Source organism: Bos mutus, chromosome 1 (assembly GCF_027580195.1).
Source record: "Bos mutus isolate GX-2022 chromosome 1, NWIPB_WYAK_1.1, whole genome shotgun sequence".
NCBI lineage: Eukaryota > Metazoa > Chordata > Mammalia > Artiodactyla > Bovidae > Bos > Bos mutus.
This window is the reverse complement of record NC_091617.1, coordinates 51515720-51536675: the sequence shown is the minus strand read 5'-3', so window position 1 is coordinate 51536675 and position 20956 is coordinate 51515720. Positions and strand designations below refer to the sequence as shown.

At 39.4% G+C, this 20956-nt stretch overlaps 1 protein-coding gene across 7 annotated transcripts in view; it reads right to left on the bottom strand.

Annotated features, from left to right (window-relative positions):
* Nucleotides 1-2897: 2897 nt before the first annotated feature.
* The window catches only part of BBX (BBX high mobility group box domain containing), a 297529-nt gene continuing 279470 nt past the window's right edge, over nt 2898-20956 (bottom strand). For all 7 annotated transcript variants that reach the window (XM_070368807.1, XM_005910181.3, XM_070368818.1 and 4 more), the window contains 3 exons: nt 15332-15529; nt 13164-13350; nt 2898-8713 (listed from right to left, as the gene is read on the bottom strand). In XM_070368807.1, coding sequence (XP_070224908.1) covers nt 8626-8713; nt 13164-13350; nt 15332-15529 — 473 coding nt within the window. In that variant the 3' untranslated portion in view covers nt 2898-8625. The remainder of the gene's footprint in view (nt 8714-13163; nt 13351-15331; nt 15530-20956) is intronic.

The window sequence follows — 20956 nt, the reverse complement described above, 5'->3', positions numbered from 1 at the left end:
TGTGCACATTGTATGTAATTTTTGTATGTATACTGTATACTGTTTGTAATTCTATTGTATTTATTCTAACAACACAGTTTTGATTTTGACTGACATGCAATACAGTTTTAATGTAGGTGAGGCTGGGCTTCCATGTGTTAAATACTTCATATTCTACTTACAAGAAGGGTTCAGTTTTTGAGAACTTGTCAAAAATATCTTTTATTTTTAATACACAGCTATAAATACCTAAGCCAAGATACAGCAATGGGAGAAGTAAAAATTTTAAGTTATTTTATAAAAGGTCATCTAAATTTCTCCAGTATTCATCTCAAAGATTGTATCTTGGAGGGAAAAAATTTTTAATTATATCAGTATTGCTTTTCTATTCAATATATTTCAAACAAATGCTTCATATTAGATAGCAAATTATTAGCTATTTTTGCATCTACTAAGTATACTGCTTTTAATGTATTTTCAGTGCCTTCATATTTTATTTCTGGAAGATAAGAATTTTTATGTTTAATATGTCTTTCATAAGCACAACAGATATGATGTCCAATAGTAGAAAAAAATCAAGACATACTCAAGTATATTTCTTGGGAGTATTTCCACTCTGGCATTAAAACCATTTTGATTTTGGCTTTAAAACCACTTTTAGACACTGAACGTTTAAAGACCTGTTTGTATGAGCTTTCCCTCTCTCCCTTTCATTCTCCATCGTTCTCAAGAAACTTTCAATCCCCATTTTTTCGTCTGACTCTGCAATACACAATCCAGAGACAAAATGACCTTTTGTGAAATTCTCTAGGGTAAGGAATCTCCAAGTAGCTGAGCCTTAAAGTAGGAATTATAATTTTATGTCTTCCAGCAAAGGATTTCACTTTATGCTTTAATTTCTGGCCTGTTGACCTAGGATTGCAGATTTTTTAAGTCTTTGGGAACCTGCCTTCTAAAGTTGATCGAAAATTTTGTCTCTACTTTTCCCTTACAAGTCTGGGAGAGAAAATGTAGTGGGGATAGGGTTTCAGGGAAATGTAAAGGACATAGAAGTTAATAAAAGTTTTATATGGTTGTAAGTTTTAGCATTTGGGCCTTTTTTGACATTAACTAGAAAAAAAATCATAGAAAGCATGACCTAAATAAATAACATGTTATGAAAAGCCATCTTTGATTACTAAAATCTGCTTAGAGAGTGTAAATTTACAAAGGTCAAGTACAGAGGTACCCAGTGTTTTTTAAATTTCAAATGACCTTCACTTCAGCACCGCGTGGGTCATGGATTTCTTTTGCTTTGGACAAAAAACATACTTTTTGAATTGTGAGGTGATACATAGAATGAATATTTGTGTATATCAAAATATTTGCTTTTAAAGACTGTATCTGAAGTATTTATACATGAAATCACACTTCTGGGATATGCATATCTCAGTTGGGGAATGAAATGGTGGAAAATGGGTGAAATACAGATGAAACAGGAACTGAGGACATACCGGTACTTGATGCAGGGTGATGGGCACATGGAATTCAATATGCTAACTTCTCTGCCTTTGCATCTATTTGAAAATTTCCGTATTTCAAAAAGGTGAGGTTTCTGATACATTGTGATTAACAATTTTACCTTCATTCAGTTTGCATGCAATGTAGTATTAGTTTTAGCTTTTACTGGTAAGAACCATGTTACTGTTCCTTTCAACAAATTTCACGTTCTACGCAAAAGGACAGATGTAATTATATATGTAGGATCATAAAACCACACACATGGGTATATTGTCATCCTTTTTTCTAACTCAACTTATATTCTTTGGCATGGTATTCCCCCTAATATACTTTATTCCCGATAATGCAAAGGAAGTGCACTGAGTATTAGAAAATATAATTCATTAGGCAGACTGATCTTATAGAAAAATCTTAACAGTACTACATACACAAGTATGAATTAGCTATGTGAAATTAACCTATTATTATGTGAAATCTCCTGAAACACCTTACCCCAAGGTTATCAGGGCCTTAGAAGTTCATTTTGAAGATTAAGTTATACTTAGCATCTCCTTTGAATACACCAACATATCAACGTTCAAGCTGGAATAAATATAGGTAACAATTACCACTTAATGGGCATTTCTGTTACAATGCCCCACACCAACATATTCATATATATTGCCTTTTTATCCCAGTAGTGGTGTTAAGAAGGTATTATTACCATCATTTAGGTAAGTGAAGTGTGATTCAGGGAGGTTAAGAAACCTAGTGGTAAATGGGTGGACCCACACTTTGGAGCCCAATCTGTCTGAATGCAAACAGCTGTGACATAATCATACTATATATGGATTTGGGTTGGCCAAAAAGTCTATTTGGGTTTTTCCATGTTATAGAAAAACAGAAATGAACCATTTGGCCAACCCAGTATTTATACCGTTTGTGCTCATGTGGACTCATGTGCCATTCCAAAGGGTTAAAAAAAACACAACCCAGGATAGCCAAGGTTTTAGGTCTCAGGAACATCCTATTCAGCAAAGTTGAGGTCTGTGTTTATACTACTGTCTTAATGATACTATTCCAATCATTATACTGGTTCGGGGAAAGACAGTGTGCTTAGGTCACACTTTCCAAGGCGGCTCCTCTGCACGTGGACTGAAGCGTTCTTCCTTCTGTAGGGATGACCTCTGCTCTGCATGTTAGGGAAAGCAACCAAGGCTGCTCAGACAGTGGTGGATCTCAGGTAGAGTTTCGAGGAGACCGTCATATGACATTCTAAAATAGCTGAGAGGTCTTAACTTGTATTAAAGTATTTTCCTTACTAGTTTTTAGTGGAAATGGTATACTGAAGGCATATACATGATGGTCAGTAGTTTGAACCAAAAAAAAAAAAAAATATATATATATATATTTAAATAATATCTTTAAAATATTTCAAATTTTTATTAAATATTTTTATTCAGTTTTAAGATCACAGTTAAAGTACTTTAGCATGTTATACACATGACTTACATGTGCAATTTTTAGAAATATCAAATTAAGTATAAGATTTTGAAGAAAGAAATTATATAAATGTGTATATTGACTCTTACTACACATACATCTAAGAAAGCAATAATTCTGTTGTACCATTAAGTGGAAATCATTTATTACATGGCATGTTTACACCAACTCTAAAGAGAACCAAGCCAATTTCTGAAAGCAAAAAAATGAGCGATTCGGTCATGCTGAAAACTGTCAACAGACTTAAGATCCGGTGGTCAAATGAAGCTGTGGTTAATTTTTGACAGGTAAGTAAGCAATTCAAACCTGTAAGAAAAGTTCATAATCTGGTATGTGGAATCTCAGGTGGTTTTTATTCCTTTCTGACAAATTCCTGAGAGCAAGACTTGTTTAGTGCTAATGAAATGAGAAAAATGTTGCCAAGCATATGCTGAGCTCCAGATCACAAACCTCCCCTCCCCCAGTTCTGCTGCTAGGAGCTGAGGCACTAACGTGAGGTGGCAGGGGACGTGACCACCCCTTCGGGGCGGCAAAGGAAGGTCACTGTTCGTCTGTGAAACATGCGCCTCTGTGATTTAGGTTAGAGCTTGTGAGGTAAGATTTGCTGTGCGGAGGGAGGGCATGGAGGCATTGAATTAGGTCTGTGTTACTCGGTAACCACTTCTGGCCCAAGTTATTAGAAAATCTTTGGAAAGAGTAGTAATGTTCACAATAACTAGGTTCTGTGCATAAAAATCAATTTAAGGGCAGGATCAATTTTGACCACTGGCTGCAACAAGAAAACAGTGGCCAGCAAAGTTCTAAGCACAAGGTTTCTTTTCAATTATTAGTATAAATCATACCACCACAAATACAATTTGGCCATGAGAGGAAGCTTTTTTGTATGTGTGAAGAAAATGTGTATTTATGCATTTTTAAGGAACGCATGGATGAAGGTGTGTGAGGGGAATCAAGCGGATCTGCCTTGTTTACTCTTTTGTTGCTTCTTTTTCTATCATGTGAGGAAGATGATGTCACCAGTGAAAAGGACAGGATTATGTAATATGGGGTGTACTAAACTTCACTATCGTTTCCAAAATGAAAGTAAAGCAGTCCATCAAATCCTGACTACTTCACCAGACAGATCTGTTAAGATGAACTGAAAACTGTTTCTTTTTTTTATATTTTAAGTATGATGTTAGTCGATCTAAATAAGATACTTTTAAAAAAAAAATCCCCAAACTCCAATAAAAACAAAATCCAAATCTAATTCTTTGGGAATACTTGTATAAATAAAAGCAACACCTAATTAACAATTAGTACACTCTTTACAAGGTGCAAAAACAAGGTCCTATGTGGGGAAGGCTAAATTTTAATTCCCACCTAGCAGTCACTCTGAATACTTTGCAGGTCAAATGTAAAAGCATTGGCTTCTGCTGCCCATTTTCAGCAACACATTGTTCTCTCTGGAGAAGGTGGTTTGCGAGTCTAAACACTGCAGTGGAAAATAGTGGCACTGAAAGTGGAAGCAAAAAAAAGACAAACTTTGGAAACAGGACTTACTGAAATTAACTGTTAAAGCCGAGGTAGCCCATTAGGGTTGGCCTTATCTGAGGGCTCTGTGGAGCACTGCAATCAAAGGTGAGCCTCCTCACAGCATTGCGCACACCCCGACTCTCCCTTTACAAATGATGACTACAGGCCTTGCATGAATTCCTTTTCCCCGGTGAAGTGGCGCTGTTTCCCCTTTGCTGTATGGATGCTGGCCTCCAGCTGCTGGTCTTCAGGACACAGAGGATTCGTACAGTAGTTAGCAGGCAGCATGGTCCCACTGCTTCACATTAATGCCAAACGCCAAACTTGGAACAGACTTCCTTGATAACCCCCAGCCCTCACCCCGTGCTGCATAAACAAAACATGTCATTCGGTTTTCAGCTTACTCCTAGTGCTGTTATCGATTTACAATTTGCTTGAGATTTTACATAGGTGCAAACATTTCCATATGATGAGCCAAAGACTACAGAGTGCAAACAAAATTTTCTAGGACTCAGTCAGGGTAGCATCTGACTTGATAAGAGAACGACGGGGATTAAACAAGTTGGATTCTGAATAAACAGACTAGTTCAAATGCTCCTTTTTGTTCATAGTGTTCCATCACTTTTTTCCTCTGCAGCAGTTTTAATGGCAGGAACTAGAATAACAGTGATAACATGGGGATGAGTTCAACATGGGTTTGAGGGGGCATTGGTAGAAAGCTCATCTGATGGAATTAAATAAATATATTTCCAATACTTGAGGGGAAAAGACTGTCAGGATTATGAGAGTATGACATATCCTTTATAAAAAAGGGGGCTTTAATTAATTAGCAACTTTGATCTAAAATCTGGGAACTAACTTAATTTGGGGTTAAGAACCTGTATCTTCAATGTAGCTGTAGGACATTTTTCTTTTTCCTTATCTCAGTATAGTTATCCAAACAAATAAAAACTTAAAAAGGATGTCTTACAGTATTTTCTTTCTTTCCACCCAGCTTCTTGGAGCTGTAGCTTCAGTTACTATTATATACTCTACACACTTCAAAATTACATAGGAAAATACCCAGAATAACTAAATAAATAAAAGGCTAAAGAAAACTGGATCAGTACTGCGTCTCCATCTGAGACTGATCATCCACTTCCAGCATTACAGAGAAGGGCTAGGACAATTTTTTTTTGTTTTTCAAAAGATTTATATACAGGTTTGAATCCAGAAATTAAGGTTAAAAGCATAAATATTGATAATTTCAACTAGATTCAGAATGGTTTCAGAAAGATATGATACAACAATTTAGAATAAAACAAAGCAGAAGAGCATCATATTTTGGTTTGCTTGAGATATACATAAGGTGCAACAACTTTTTCTCGAGGATGCTTGTGGGACAAATGTTAGTGTAGATGGTGTTTGCTGGCAGATTAAGGTACACACCATAGCAATATGATTTTCCAAAATAAAAAAGAATGCAAGAAGTGAAATGAAAATGATAAATGGGGGGAGGGTTACTACATGTTGGTCTCAAATACTTGTGCTAACAAATGTTATTACCTGAAAACACCAACACCCTTCTCCAGTGGATTCAGGGCATGAGAAAAGCACTATTATTGAAATCAAGACTTTGCTCAGAGAAACAACAAGGCGAGTGTCTAGAGGACTATAAAGCTTTGCAGGATTTCTGCTACTCTCAGTGCCTAACCGCTTAAAAATTAAGCATTTCTACAAAAAGTTTTTTTTTTAAAGTATCTGAAAACAGTCATATCCAGTAGGTTGCCCTCCACCCCCACCCCTGCCTAAGGGAAAAGCCACTGAGGTTTAGGAAAAGCAGATCAAGTAAGATATATTAATCACATAGAAAAAAGTAATCATTTGTTTCGCTTCTTTTTAAAAAAAGGTCCCATGAATATACAGCAATCTCTTAAGGAACTCTAGTGAAATGTAATCGGAGGACTGGAAGGAAGGAGGGGGCTCTGGCAAAAATAGATCAATTCTAACGTGTTCTAGAGAATAATAAGTTAGTACCATTGTCAAGGTGCATGTTCTGCACCAAAAATTTTTTGATTTTTAATTGTTTTTGGATTTTAGCTAATAATTTTTACATCACTGCTAGCAAGTGGGCCAAAGACTCCAACAGCCACCAACACTAGGACCCAGCAATTTTTAAACATTTACTTTGTGTTTTGAAATTTAGAAAATATTAATAAAACAGCATCATAGTAAAAACATTATGCTAAAATCTGGGGCTGCTCACCTGATTTATGTCTATGTGAATGGGGTTAAGTTTTTAATCTCTGATTAACCTTACTTACTACTTCCATCTCCCTCCATGTTCACAAAGAATATGTATTTTTGAGGACACCATTCCAAAGTTCTGCTGCCCTCTTTAACTGCTTTAAAGAAAAACCCCCATTCTCTCTATCCTTTTTCAATTCTGTTAGTATGGTGTACATATTTTCCAGCACCGAAACTGAAGTAGTATCTACAACCGTGAAAAGCTAAACCTAGTCAGTACTAATAGAGTCATTTTTTGTATGGCTATTAGGTCAAATTACGATTAGAAAAAAAAGTCTTCATTACAATTCAGTCAAGTATAAATAAGAAAGCTAGATAAAACCTTGTAAACGGTCACCATTTAGAGAGCTAATTCAAAAGCTTCAAACTCGAACTAACACTATCAAAATTCCGCCAGTTTGAAAACCAATAAAAATTATTGCTGGAATCCAATAATTAAAATTTGGTAGTTTGTGCTGTGATGCAAGAGTGGGGAAATACTTTGTGCTATGGAACAAATACCCTGTAAAATGTGTAGCCGCCGACTAATTCTGATTTATCACTTTGCATCTGTTGCTAAGAAACAAGACACTGTGAACGTCAGGCGGTGGAGTCAATATGCTGGATGTTCTAAGCCAGTTAATCCACTTGGCACTGGCATATGTATGGTTGGTTTTCTGTTCAAAAGCAACAAAACACAAAAAAGAAGCAGGAAACTTGCAGGTGGATCTATGACTGCGAGTCCCACTGTGGTCAGGCACACCTCCCTCACCATTTAACTCAATACCTCCGTAATCACAAAAACTCAAAATGGCTCTAAAAACCTGCTGTGCCAATTAGGCTGTGCATAGCAATTGCTACCCGTCCAGTCTGTCTGGGATGGATGTAAAAGGTCTGTAGCTCAAAGTCCACATGAGGTGAGTGTCTTCAATGTGTTCAGAATAGTGAAGTTAATACTAAGGTCACTTCTGAATAATAGTTTTTTTTTTTGTTTGTCTGTATGAACAATCCATTGGTTACTCAGACCCCTGTGTAGAAAATAAAAAGAATCCTCAAGGCATGAAAACATTTGTAATCTGCAGGACTTTTCCCCTGTCTGGGAAAATATTTGCCACAATTTGCCCCAAGCAAATTCTTCTTGGTCACTCAAGGCTAAGAAAAAAAAAAAAAATTCAGCTTGCAAGAATTGTAATTTTTTTTTTCCTCTCTTTCTCTTTTTGCCAGCAAACTACCACTCTGGTGGCAAATATAAAAGTGCAGGATATAGGGACCACGAGGCCGAGCATACACCGCTAACAATGGTACATCTGCCTGCCCCTGCTGCTTGGGAGTCTTTGAACAGGCATTTTAATATTATTCTACAATATAAATGTAGGTATAACCTATTATATAAACCATCTTAGAACTTAAATCTCCATGTACAAAAAAGACTAGGAATATCTAATAATAACTAGTGCAGTGCGTCAGTTTTTGCTTTTTTTGTTGTTTTTTTGTTTTTGTTTTGAAAGAATAACTAGGTAATATATGAAACTAGTTTCACACTCTCTGGTTGGTAAAAGAGATGCTGGATGAGCTACAGTAAAGGCAGCCTTTTACCAAGTTACCACCTGTTACCATCAAAAGCCTTCAATAGAAAGCAAAGCTCTAGATCATCCTGTTTCTGCTCAGCATCAGACAGATCACATCACCCTCAAAGATTCTGGGTTCTGAGAGAACAAAACTGGCCCAGGGTGCCAACTTCTGCTTCAAGTGAATCTGGGCCATGGAGGGCAACAAGCACTTGTTTGCAGTCTATTTTCCACCACATGGACTCACTAGCATCCCTCGGTAAAGACAAGGCTAGGGTAGTAGGTAAAGCACAATGTTTTACAATTAAAGGGCGCTTCACTGGTCAGCGCAGGAAATAAGTACAGGAGCCTGTGGCATTTCTTTTGGCTGTCCATCATGGGTGAGTGGAGTTGACCTCTGACCTCTGTAAAACAAGAGGAAAAGAGAGAAATCACTTATTGAGAGTATGTTATTAGAAATAAGAGAGGATGATGAATGACCAACAAACGCTTTCCAATATATCTTGTTTAACAGATGCTACTGCTATACTACTTATGCCTTTTAATTAAAACTGCTTTAAAGCATCTTTATGTTTCTTTTTTAAGGGTTTCTTATCTCAATTCCTCTCACACAACTCAACAACACTCTCTGCCCTCAAATAAGCACCTCCGCTATGTAGAGATAAAACCCGAGGCACCAACAAATTTGGGGAAATTACCTAAGAAGTAGAAAACTTTCAGTCAAGGGTGATGGTTTCAGGATGGCAATGTTCCTTTGGATCTTCTTATACTAAAAAAGAACACATTCCTTTCCTTGACTTGACCAAGGGGGAGGCTATCCTATACTAACTGATAACCTTCAGACTCATTTCTTGGTATACAATAATAGGCCCAATTTCAAAATTTAAGGCCAATAAAAGGGTCGGCCTCTGCAAAGAGAGGTGAACTGTGACTGAAAAATGAATGAAAAGAAAACAGTGATGCTCTCCTCATGAAAGAGAAGTCTCAAAGGCATATGGAGGGAGAGTGTACAGGGAAGAAGGGGAGGACCAACTCTGAATTTCAGTGTGTGAGAAAATTCAGTCATCTTGAGCCAAAATCTACACATATGGAGAAAGAACTCTAGACAAGACGTTAAAAATTCATGGAAATGCTTATCATTTGGATTGGATCTACATCAAATAGTTTATTTTTATTTTTTTTAATGAGTAGGAAGAAAAATGCCACTTGCTTCATGGTTACAAGAACATTTCTTGGTAGAGTCTACAGAGCCTCTCATTCTAAAAAGACAGGATGGGGCACATCTGTGACATTTCCTAACAGGCTTCTCGAGCCTCAGTAAGGCAGATGCACCGCTGAAAATACGGGGGCATGCAGCAATGTCTTCACTGGATTGACCACTTTAATACAGTATCTTTAGCTTATGCGAAATAAGAGAGCAATTTTAAAATTCAAACTGTGTCTCTCCATAACTATATCCAAGTTTCTTTCTCTTGGTGCACAAAAAAGAAAATTAATATAGATATCTATAAATGCAACATTTTGGGATTTCAGAATCTAATGATCAGTTATCTTAAGATACAGGAATTTTTTAGAAAAACAAAACGTGTTATAATCAAACCTCTGGATTAATCTGTTTATTCATGTGGGGATGCTTAAGAACCAACTGTTCAATATGTCCAACTCTTTGTTCAAGAAAGATGAAATTAAAATGGTATTTACTTTTAAGATTGAATATGTAACAATACTACAAAAGCCAAAAATATTTTAATAAGTATTGGAAAAGGCAACATACAAAGAAAAAAAGTGAAAGATGAAGAGTACAGTAAAAAAAAAAAGACATCAAGGGGGAGAGAGAAATTGGGTTGATAGCCCAGCTTGTGTGTGCACGTGCACGCTCAGTCGCTCAGTCATGTCCGATTCTTTGTGACCCCATGGACTGTAGATTCCCAGGCTCCTCTGTCCATGGAATATTCCAGGCAAGAATACTGGAGTGGGTTGCCATTTCCTACTCCAGGGCATCTTCCTGACCCAGGGATCAAACCCACATCTCCCCCATCTCCTGCATGGGCAAGCAGATTCTTGACTACTGAGCCCAAGTAGAGGTATGATGTGGCTGCCACCAAGAGGTGGCTCCAGTTCCCAGGGGCAGGTCAAATGACATTCCTCAGGACTCTCTAGGACAGGACGGATGCTTGCATAAGCAGCATTCTTGAGCAAATGCTAAGACACAGGGGTTCAAAGACTTGGATTCAGATCCTGACTTGGTTTAGCTGTGTGCTGTTGGCGAGTTAATTAACTGCCTGTACCATCATTCAAATGTAACTAAAAAAGATGCACCTGGCAGAGCTAATTTTAAGAATAAATTTAATGAGCTTCTGTTCTTATAAAATTTCTAGTAAATAAATAGGCTCTCAACAAAGGTTAATTTCAATTTCCTACTTCCTGTGGTTTATAAAACTGTTTGTCTATGTTGGGTTTCTGAACCCAATATTAAGATTTCTTGTGACAAGAATGCAAGTAATATATATTTACCCCTAACTCTGTGGACCACCTTTTAAATTATGAACTAGGTGATCCTGAAGCAATAATTAATTAATGTGCAACCCAGGTACAATTACGTTAAGCCTGTCCATGGAGGGAAGGCTGGTAACTCTGCTTTAACAGGTAAGGGCTAGAGTTACAACTAACATTCCCCAGGAGGAGCTAGCTGTCTTTCTGGATGTTAAGAACACTAACCATTTGTTATGTTGATAGTGAAAACTCTAATAAGCAATATTATTCTTTCCAATGGGATGTGTTAAACAAAAAAGAAGAACTTCTACTCAAATCATTTTTTCCTGTGCCTCTTAGATAACTTGGGTAGTCACTCATTCATTTGACCATATGTCCAGTCATTCCTGATGTAACAGGAACTAAGGAAGTTATATACATGGAGAATAAAACTGGTGCTTTGCTTTCAAAGTGCAATGGAAGGAAGCAGACATCAAACAATAACTACAGCCCTGAGTGGCAACTGATCTAAGAGGGGTGTGTACAGAGATTGTGCAGGACTTCAGAGGAAGACTGAGATGAGGACAAAGGACAGACAGACTGAAGGAGGAGCAGAAGTTCACTGGGAAGGAGGATGTGCAAAGGCAAGAAGTGGGCTTATGTGGATGGGAGTAAGCAATTGCACATGAACACAGGGCAGCAAGGGAGGTAGAGGTGGGAGTGGAAAGGCTGCCGCTTTCTGCTGCACCGCAAGCCACGGGGGCAGGGGTGGGGGTGTGTAGGTTAACAGTGCAGAGGTGTGACCTGTCATGGCCCAGCAAGGGTGACTGTGTGGTCGCTCTTCCTGAGCTCTGAATTATGACCCCCTCGCCACTGAATTCTTATATGACCTCTTATTTCCACAATTTATGAGGGCACTTAATAACACGCAGGCACATATTTAATTCTTTGTGCATGCATTATGAGTTTGTCCTCTGTGCTCGACTGTGAAATGCCACAAGCAGAGAAATGTCTGTGTGTTATCCCCCTCAGAGACCTGAGCAGATTTTAACAATGCCTGTCACCATTCACTTGCTATTAGGCACTTGCAGTGTACACATGAAAAGGAATTTGACTTCTTGGAAATGTCTAGAGGCTATTTGTGAGGAAGTACTAGAACTGTAATATGATAGGTAAGAGCAAGACACAAAGAAAACTTTCATCAGGGCCTCCTAAACCTGCAGAATCCACCTGCAATGCAGGAGATTGATTCCTGGGTTGGGAAGATCCACTGGAGAAGGGAAAGGTTACCCACTCCAGTATTCTGGCCTGGAGAATTGCATGGACTATATGGGGTCGCAAAGAGTTGGACATGACTGAGCAACTTTCCTAAACCTGGATATGAAAGATGAAAGAGAATGGTGCCTGACCATTGTGGGTGGGTAAAGAAGTTGGGCTGGATTTCAAGCACTTCTGGGATGAAGACTGAAAACCTAAGAAAGGAACTCATCTGTGGGTAATCCATTTTGAATAAAAATATGAAATACCTGAATTTACAAAAGACTTTCTTACCTTCCCAAATGTTCCTTTAAATAGCAGAACACTCAATTATATACTTAGAACTTGATAACTTTCTGTGGGGCTTTACTGAGTTCAGAAGGCTTTCACATCTGATCTCGTCTGATTCCTTACAACTGTGTGATTCTTTGGGGATATCATTATGCTAAATGGAGGATGAGAAAACTGAGGCCCAGAGAAATGAATGACTAATAAACACAGGTTGCTTAAGATAAATCCAGGCCTTGTGCCTGCCATGAGTCAGAGGTGAGATGCTCTTTTTCCCAAACCACACATTTCTCTTCCGCTGGAACCACTGACGCCATCCTCAGTGGGGGTGTTGCCATATGCTAGGCCTGGGACACTAGATTTATTCTATAGTACATCTCTATGAAAGGAGAACCACTTACAGCCATTGCACAGAAGAAAAAACAGAGGACAGAGAAGTGAATGCTCTTGCTCAAGGTCTTCCTTACAGTTTTCAGCTGACAGACGCTGCACTCAAACCCAGGTCTGAGACTTGCCTCTAAAACTCCAATGATTAGATAATACTGCTGCTCTCTGCTCTCTCAGGACTCTTCAGAAATGAAGCTTAGTCACAGAATAAACTATATTCAAAGTAAAATTCTTGGCTGGCGTACTCCCTTATATTTTCCCGCACGGCTAAATAGAAACACGTGGTAAACAATAGTCTCCCGAACCCCAGTCATTGTGGAAAGTATCACCAATCACATCAGAAGGGATGAGCTGGGTTTGCATGTTACGGTCTCCACCCATGTTCTGTGAAAGGGGTAAAGCTGAACGGGACCCCCAGGCCTCAGGGCAGCGAGGCTTCCCACCGCTAACCTGTGCACGTTCTCCATGGCGGCCACTTCGGCCAGTGCGGCAAGGCTGAAGAAGGCGGACACGGCCGGCATCTCTGGGGTGCTGCTCCGCGTCTCTGCGGCCTCCCTATTGTGTGAGCATTCATCACTGCAGCCTGTCTCAGTCACCTTAGGGAGACTCCTCTGCAGTTGTTCCCTTGGTTTGTCATCTGCATCGGAAGGGAAATTCATCATGAGAGAGGATCGCTCTGTTTTCTTCGGAGAAGGGACACAGAAAACTCAGTGCCAGACAATGTGAAATGAGCTAATATGCTTTCCTGCTCACTTCTGTCATCCATGGAATATTAAGGCTGTTACAGAATCTCTTCTTCCATGGGAATAAAACTTTTATTGAGCTCAGCTGCAACCACAAGCAGCATTATGCCCTGAAGCCGAGCAGAGGAGCTGTGTTTTATCCAAGGTCAAAGAATAGGTCAGTCTTGGACAGAGAGGGGAAAAATGGGCCTTGGTCAGAGTAAAACCCAAGGGACTTCTGCACAGGGGCCAAGGAATGCTGTAAAATGGCCCTGCAAAACTCAACTGACTAAATACTCTGATGACGCCACAGCACACCTACTACGCATGCTGAGTTACCAATACTTAGAATGGCCTAACTAATCCCAGTGAGATCCTACACTGTTTGTTTGTTTTGAAGACCTTCTGCAAGGGAGACAAAGGGCCTTCTGGTATTTGTGAAGAGGTGGCCGAAATGCTATACCAATACACGGGCTGGAAATGATTGCACTTCATTATGCAGCCCTTACAGATGAGGAGGAGGGGGAGGAATCCTCATCATTTTTCAAAAAACAGCTTACCTACAGAAAGTAACTGATAAAGGCTGTAAATGTCATATATTAGAACATGACAGTGCTATATGCTTTTCCACATAAAAGGGAATGTTTTCTAAAAACCTTTCACTCCTCCTACAAGCAAAGCAGAAGCTATAACAACTTAAACAATATGAAAATGACAGAACAGAATCCAGAATGGATAAGGAAGGAGAGCAGAGCTTCTAGGCTAATTATCAGGAAAACTAGATTCTAGTCCTTACTCTACACTTAGTAGTTCAATATATTCTGAAACAAAATTCAACCTCTGTGAGCTTCACTTCCTATATAACAGTAGAACTAGGGGTCTTTAACATGCTTTAAGGTTTAACAATCCACATATGTAAAACACAGGTGCACAAAATCCACTAAGTGACTTCTAATTTCTATCTTACCATACAATGAGTCCACCAACTGGATTAACCTAAATCAGATATTTATAAATATCACCCTCAAAGATCATTCACTTAAAATTTTTTTTTAAGTGAATTTTTTTTTAAGGTCCATTCCTATGGGCCTTTGACCTTTTTCTGGAAACTGGATCTGGGGAGAGGAGGGAACACCTCCTTCAGCACTGATAGAATGAGATGCTGGAGGCACTGAAAGGCAGAAAGGCAACGGCTAACACCACTAATGCTCTGCTGGTGGAGCACCCCAAGACGTGAGGGGGAAGCACAGTGTCACTCTCGACACCATTCCTTAACCTGGGTCCCTCGAGGCAATTCCCACAGAGGCCGCCACACGGCAAACAGACCACAGGCCACAAATGAAAATGGAGAAACTCACTGTAAGTTAATATCTGGTTACCGAGTAGCCTAGAGAACCAAGAAATCGAGAAGCATTCTCAGGCTCCTTTCGTGGTCTGAATCAGCTGTATAGGATGTGTGGGATACTTGCTTTCTTAATTCGGGGGTTTACATACCTCATGATCCGGCTTGTAATGACTTAAATAGTGAACCAGGGACTAAGATTCATCCAGTACTTTTAAAAGTCTCAGATCTTTGGGAATTTACATAAGAATCTGTGGTTGTGCAAGCTGAGAAAGACAGGGCAGCTAACAGTACTAAAAGCTACCTTTTCTTCCTAGGAATTCTGGATGTGCTCTTGGGAAAAGACCTATGATTTTAACACAGAGACCAGAACATGTATGTTTAGAAGTCTGCAGGAAACCAGTTCTCAAGGAGACCCGGAGAGAGAACCCACAGAGCAGACCTACTTTTCGGGGAGGACCCACAGTTGGCTTAGAGTCACTTTCTGGCCACTGAGGCCATGGTGGCCCCTTGCTTGCTCCGGTCCTTTCTGTCTAAGCACTTCCTTTTCTTACCCAAAGTGCCTCCTGCTGGTGACACCCGGCCATCTGCTGTCCTGACAAGGTGTGTGATCTTGGTTTTCCTTGCTTTTCTCTTTTGGCTGCCCACCAAGGGTTCTTGAGTTGTTGTTGGCTCTGGAGTGTTGGGAATGGATAGGGCATTTTTAACCTTATAAGCAGGCTCTGTGGTGTTTTTGTCTTCTGAAAATATGGCTGCAACAGGACAAACCATATACAGTTACACACAAAAACACAAGTGTTACTTGTAGAAGGAAACATTTCTAAATGTCCGACCTATTTGAACGAGAACTTAAAGTTTTCAAAGTACTGAGGGAAAAAAGAAATATTGACCATAATTTTAAACAAATATTTCTTTAAATATTAAGTACAGAATAGGATACCCTCTGTACCCCCAACAGAATACTGTACTAAGAGGCTAGTGGAGTAACATTTTCTAAGTGTTTGGATCTTGCAGGTTGTGGGGTGGATAAGTGTGTGTAAATATGAATAAACTGTGTCCCAACAGACAAGTCGCACACATGACCACGATCCCTATTTGAGATCCTTTTGACCAGCTAGTCTGGAGACTAGTCTACCAGATAAAAGAAGTTTCTTTCCTTCTGCGGATACTGAGGTTAAGTACGTGCTTCTTAAATTTACACTTATATTTGTTTTCAACCTCCAGGTTGGACTGATGAGAAAAGAAATTGTCTGTGAGACCTGATCTTCTTTTATGCATACTGAGTGCATAATAGAAGGACCTGGCAAACACTGATGAAGCTAGCTCGTAATGAAACTCTCCCATTGGCAGAATTCAAGGACAAGATAATGTGCTTTAGGGAGATAATTTAATAAAGTACATGTCAGCGGAATTCCCTGAAATGTTAGTTTCAGGTTTTCTAATTGTAACATCAGCGAATCACTTAACAGCATGCACTTGTATCTTATTAGTCACTGTGTCAAGAGTAAGGAACACATTTGCCACCAAAGACCTTGCTCCCAGTTCAAATGGGTCAGGAATGCTGTGTCTCTTCGTTATTTATTTCCTTAGGAGTCTATCCCTCTCCCTCCCCCTTTAATTTAAATTAAGACAGGAAGATGCAGATATGAGTACAAAAAGCATTTAGGAGTATTTCTTTGTAGTCAAGTTTCCTGACTGGGAGAAAGAGGCATCTTTCCATTTTTAACTGTCCAATCTCTTAAGACAGTTCTAGAAACTGTTTTTGACAAAAAGAAGGGGAGTGTGGGTCAGGAAATCAACTTGGAGGGCATCTGCAGGTGCTTATTAAAAGGTGGATAAGAAGGCAGACATTGGAAATAACACAGTATATGTAATGTAGAAAGACAAGCTAAAATAAAAGGAACACAGCACAAGAAATAACTCAAGGTGTGAAAAAATGCACTTATTGATATAAATACTTATATAGGCTTCATTTAAAAATTTTAATGTAGCCCCTTAATGGGTTTAGGTGCAGCCTTGAGAAAGGAGGCTACAAATCAGTAACAATTTTGCCCTTAAGCATTTGAAACCAGGCTTCCTATTCCAAACAAGTGGGATATCATTTCAATCACATCAAGAGAAACAATGTAAAAAGCAGAAATCATATCATGATTTGTGGCTTGGTCTTGCTATATTATTGCATAATAGACATCTGTGTGTGGACAGGCTTAAGATAACAGTTACTTAAAAACAAACAAACAAACAAAAACTATTTGGCAATGCTCCCAAACATCTTTTCAAGCAAGTAATTAAAAATTAGGAAGAAGGCTCCTTTTAAATTATAGATCTGATCAGGTCAGTTGTGGAATATTGATACTTTGCAGTTAGCTTCACATAGGCCAGTGGTGGTATATATGCATTAAAAAAAAATTTTTTTTTAGTTTAAACTTCAATGAAAGCTACCAGCAAAACAAAAAGATAATTTGGTTAGAAACACTCCAAAAGTGTTTCATGACTCTGCATTAGCCCTGAAATTCAAGCCTCCTATATAAAGAAGCCAAAATCTGAGTTTACAATAACGTCATTGGATATTCATAAGCTTCAAAGTCTAGTTTCTTATCTAGGCCAATCAGTTGTCCCTTCTGACTACAAGGGGAAACTTGTGATCTCTGGTATGATCACTGGATTACAGATAGACCTTCCAGACAAAGCATTAACCTCTGCTCTCTTTTTCTTCCTCTTCCCAGAAAAATCTAGAACTTGTGGAGATAAGGGTGTAGCAGGATTCCAAAGATGAAGGGTGCATTAAATCCAAATTACTGCTTGTATAAGAAAAGAATCAAAAAGGTCAGAGAAAAGGCATGGACACCAGAAAAGGGCTAAGAGGGTTGGGAAAGATGACCTGGTTTCTATGGCAACAACAGGGGGCTAATGGAAATATCAGTCCCTGAAGATTCTATTCTTGACTTTTTAATTTACTAACTGTGGGACCAGGGGTCTCAGTTTCCTCATGTAAAGATGGAAGCTGGATGAGACTACCTCTCATCCAGCCTGAAACTTCTTTTCATTTTGCCACACAGCCTAGAATCAAGGTCCTGGCGGTGTTTTCTCCAGTCAGCTCCGGTGTCTCAAGGCTGTGGGAGAGCCTTGACTATGGGACTCCCTTGACTGTCAGCTTTTTGTTTTCAGTGAGACTTCAGATATTTTAACTTCTTTTCAGTGGTTACTCATTTTCCTATATGTTTCCAGAAGAAGCCAAGGGTATGGGTGCAAAGGGTTTGCAAATGGGAGGTGAATCAGGCCTTAAAGGCAATGGGACCAGGGGACGCTCAGACACCAGCAGCCAAGGAGCCACAGGGTCAAAGGCAGGTGGCCAACAAGATTCCAGTAGACCATGGGGTCACAGGGATTGGGAGGCTGGGAAATAGTAAAGGAATGAATCAGGCTGTAGGCAAGTGAACGATGAAAAAAAGGAGAATGCCCTAGAAGTTCTCATAAATCACTGCAAAGGAGGCAATGCCACCTCTCTGGACGCTGTCTTCTCTAAACCACTGTCAGATCGAAAAGTAATCACAGGGCCTGCAGACCATCCACACTGGAAAAAGGCATCTGGGACTTCCCTGGTGGTCCAGTGGTTAAGAATCTGCCCTCTAATGCAAGGGATGTGGGTTCTATCCCCGGTCGGGAACTAGATCCTACAGGCCACGGGGCAACTAAGTCCATGTGCTGCAACTTGAGAGGCCCAAGGGCTGCAATGAAGAGCTCACAGGCCAGTTAAGACCCAACACAGGCAAATTAGAAAATTTTTTTAAAAAAGAAAAAACTTCAATATAAAAAAAAAAGGCATGTAATGTGATCTTCCTGTAGCTAAGAGGAAAAGGGCAGAGTGAGTCTGTCCCATGCTCTGACCCATGGGTGACCCCTAGAACATCTTGTCTTATCTGGTGGCCTAGACCGATGACAGTCTTCAGGGTCAGTGCTCAGGGAGAACCCTTTCCTAACACAGAAGAATTGGGGAAAGCAGGTAAAGCTAAGTCAAAGACGTACAGCTGAACTTTGAACAACACAAGTTTGAAATACACAGGTCCTCTTGTAAGTGGATATTTTTACATTAATACATACTACAGTACTATGTAGCCCACGGCTGGTTTAATCTGCAGATGCAAAACTGCTTATACGCAGGGCCTAGAGGGCTAGCTGTAAAGCTACACATGAATTTCTGACTGAAGGGGTGAAGTGGGGGGTGAAATGACTGTTCAAGAGTCAACTACAGCTGTTTGAGACAGAACAGTAGATCTGAGTCCAGCAACATTAACAAAGAGAAACTATTTTTATCATCCTCTCCAACTAGCTGGTTAAAGGATCTCAGGCAGGAACCCTGAACACATGTAGAAACTGTGGTCTACTGGGACACAATTTATCTAGATTTACAGACACTGTCCTCCCCACCAACCTGCAAGATTCAAAACAAAGGCTTAGTGGTGCAAGAAAATTAATCAACAGAAACCTCAATTAAACAGTCACGAGACCAGAAGGGGGAGCTCTCAAGCCTTGTGATGATAGTAGAGCCCAACAGGAAGAAAGCCCTTTCTTCTTTCCTGGCTGGGACTCATACAATGAAAAGCCACACACTTGATTTACCATAGCCCTCCCAATCCCAGTTTCTTTCCCCCTCTATAAAACTCTCCTTCCTTTGACATATGGGGGCTTGCACACCATGGTTGCACACCCCAAAGTTAAATTCTCTGCTGATCCAGAATATACTCATCTTTGCTGGAGAAATAACTGGCAGTCTGTTAGTTTCAGGTCAACAGTGGTGAGAAACAGAAATGAAAAAAGCTTAGGGGAACAGCCCAAAGACCTGTACCAAGACAGCAAGATTGCTCCTTTCCCCTGCCCCTCCCCCTCCCCCTGCGTAAACTAATGGAAATGTGAGAAAAGGAAGGTTTTGTCCTCTAAAAACAAATTAGTCATTTTCTCTTTGGGCTTGTAACTGAACACACAAACCTACCCAAGCACTGCAAAACAAGTCCACAGAGCTGCTTTTTATACTCCATAATAATCATAATACACTTTGAGCATATCATGTGAGAGTGATAATGTGAGCTGATTCCTGGAGTAACATTAGGAATGTGGCAATAAGAGACTGTCTTGTTTTCCAAACTCTGCTCCCAAAATGTAGAGTCAGTTTTTTGGTGAAGGAGCATCGCACTTGTACTGTTACCCCAGGAGGCCATTAAAATGCTCCAGAGTCATTAATTCACATGCCAATTACAGGAGTCACACTTGCACTGAAATTATTATAGCCAAATCTGGACTCTCACGGCCATGGGTTAATCTCCCATGAGCTGAAAATGCAGTCAAAAGCTAAATGGAACACAGGAGTCAAATGAATGAGCCTTATCTAAGACCCTAGGGGACTCTGCTGAAGTTAGAAAGCAACTACTCTGAACTTACGAAGACAGATCAAGTTAGCCTGACTGTGTGGATATTTCAAAAATCTAACTGTAAACTAGACTTTTCTTCCCTGTAATTACATTTATATAGTGCAAAGAAACTAATTTTATGGAGATACATAGTCTGAGATTTCTTTTTTTTTCTTATAAAAGATAGTACTTATAATTCCAGCAAATGAGGGCTACCCAGATATGCCTGAAAAATGTAAAATGTAGCGGTCACTGTGCTTTGGTGCCGGTTTCTTCCCTTCCTGTTTACATTGGCCAGGCTTCAATTCCTTATCAGGTATTTGAAGCTGATAAGGTCTCCTTAAATTGACTGGAGCTGCTGTTAAGATTCATTTATGCAAAAAGTAAACGTGAAAACCCCCTGGAAACATAAAACAATATTAAGTAGTAATCATCCCCATCAATATTATTACAATTAGAAACCTCTAGCTTAAGCATGAACTTATGACACTGTAACTTGGTGGAAAGAAAACACAGTGGCAGAGGGAGGTCACCTTGGTTTTTCTGAAAATTTTATCTTGAATTCTAGCCTATAGACAATCTTTTTTTTTTTTTTTTTTTAATGATTTCCAAGTTTAAGAAGTGGTTCAGCAATTTGGAATTTTAAAAGCATGGGGGAAATGCTTATAAATTATAAGCTTAGTATTTAAACCTCAGATGTGACTACTAAACCCCTGAAAATTTCTAATATTTTAGGGGAGAAAATTCACAGTCAATTATACTCAGGATAGTGTA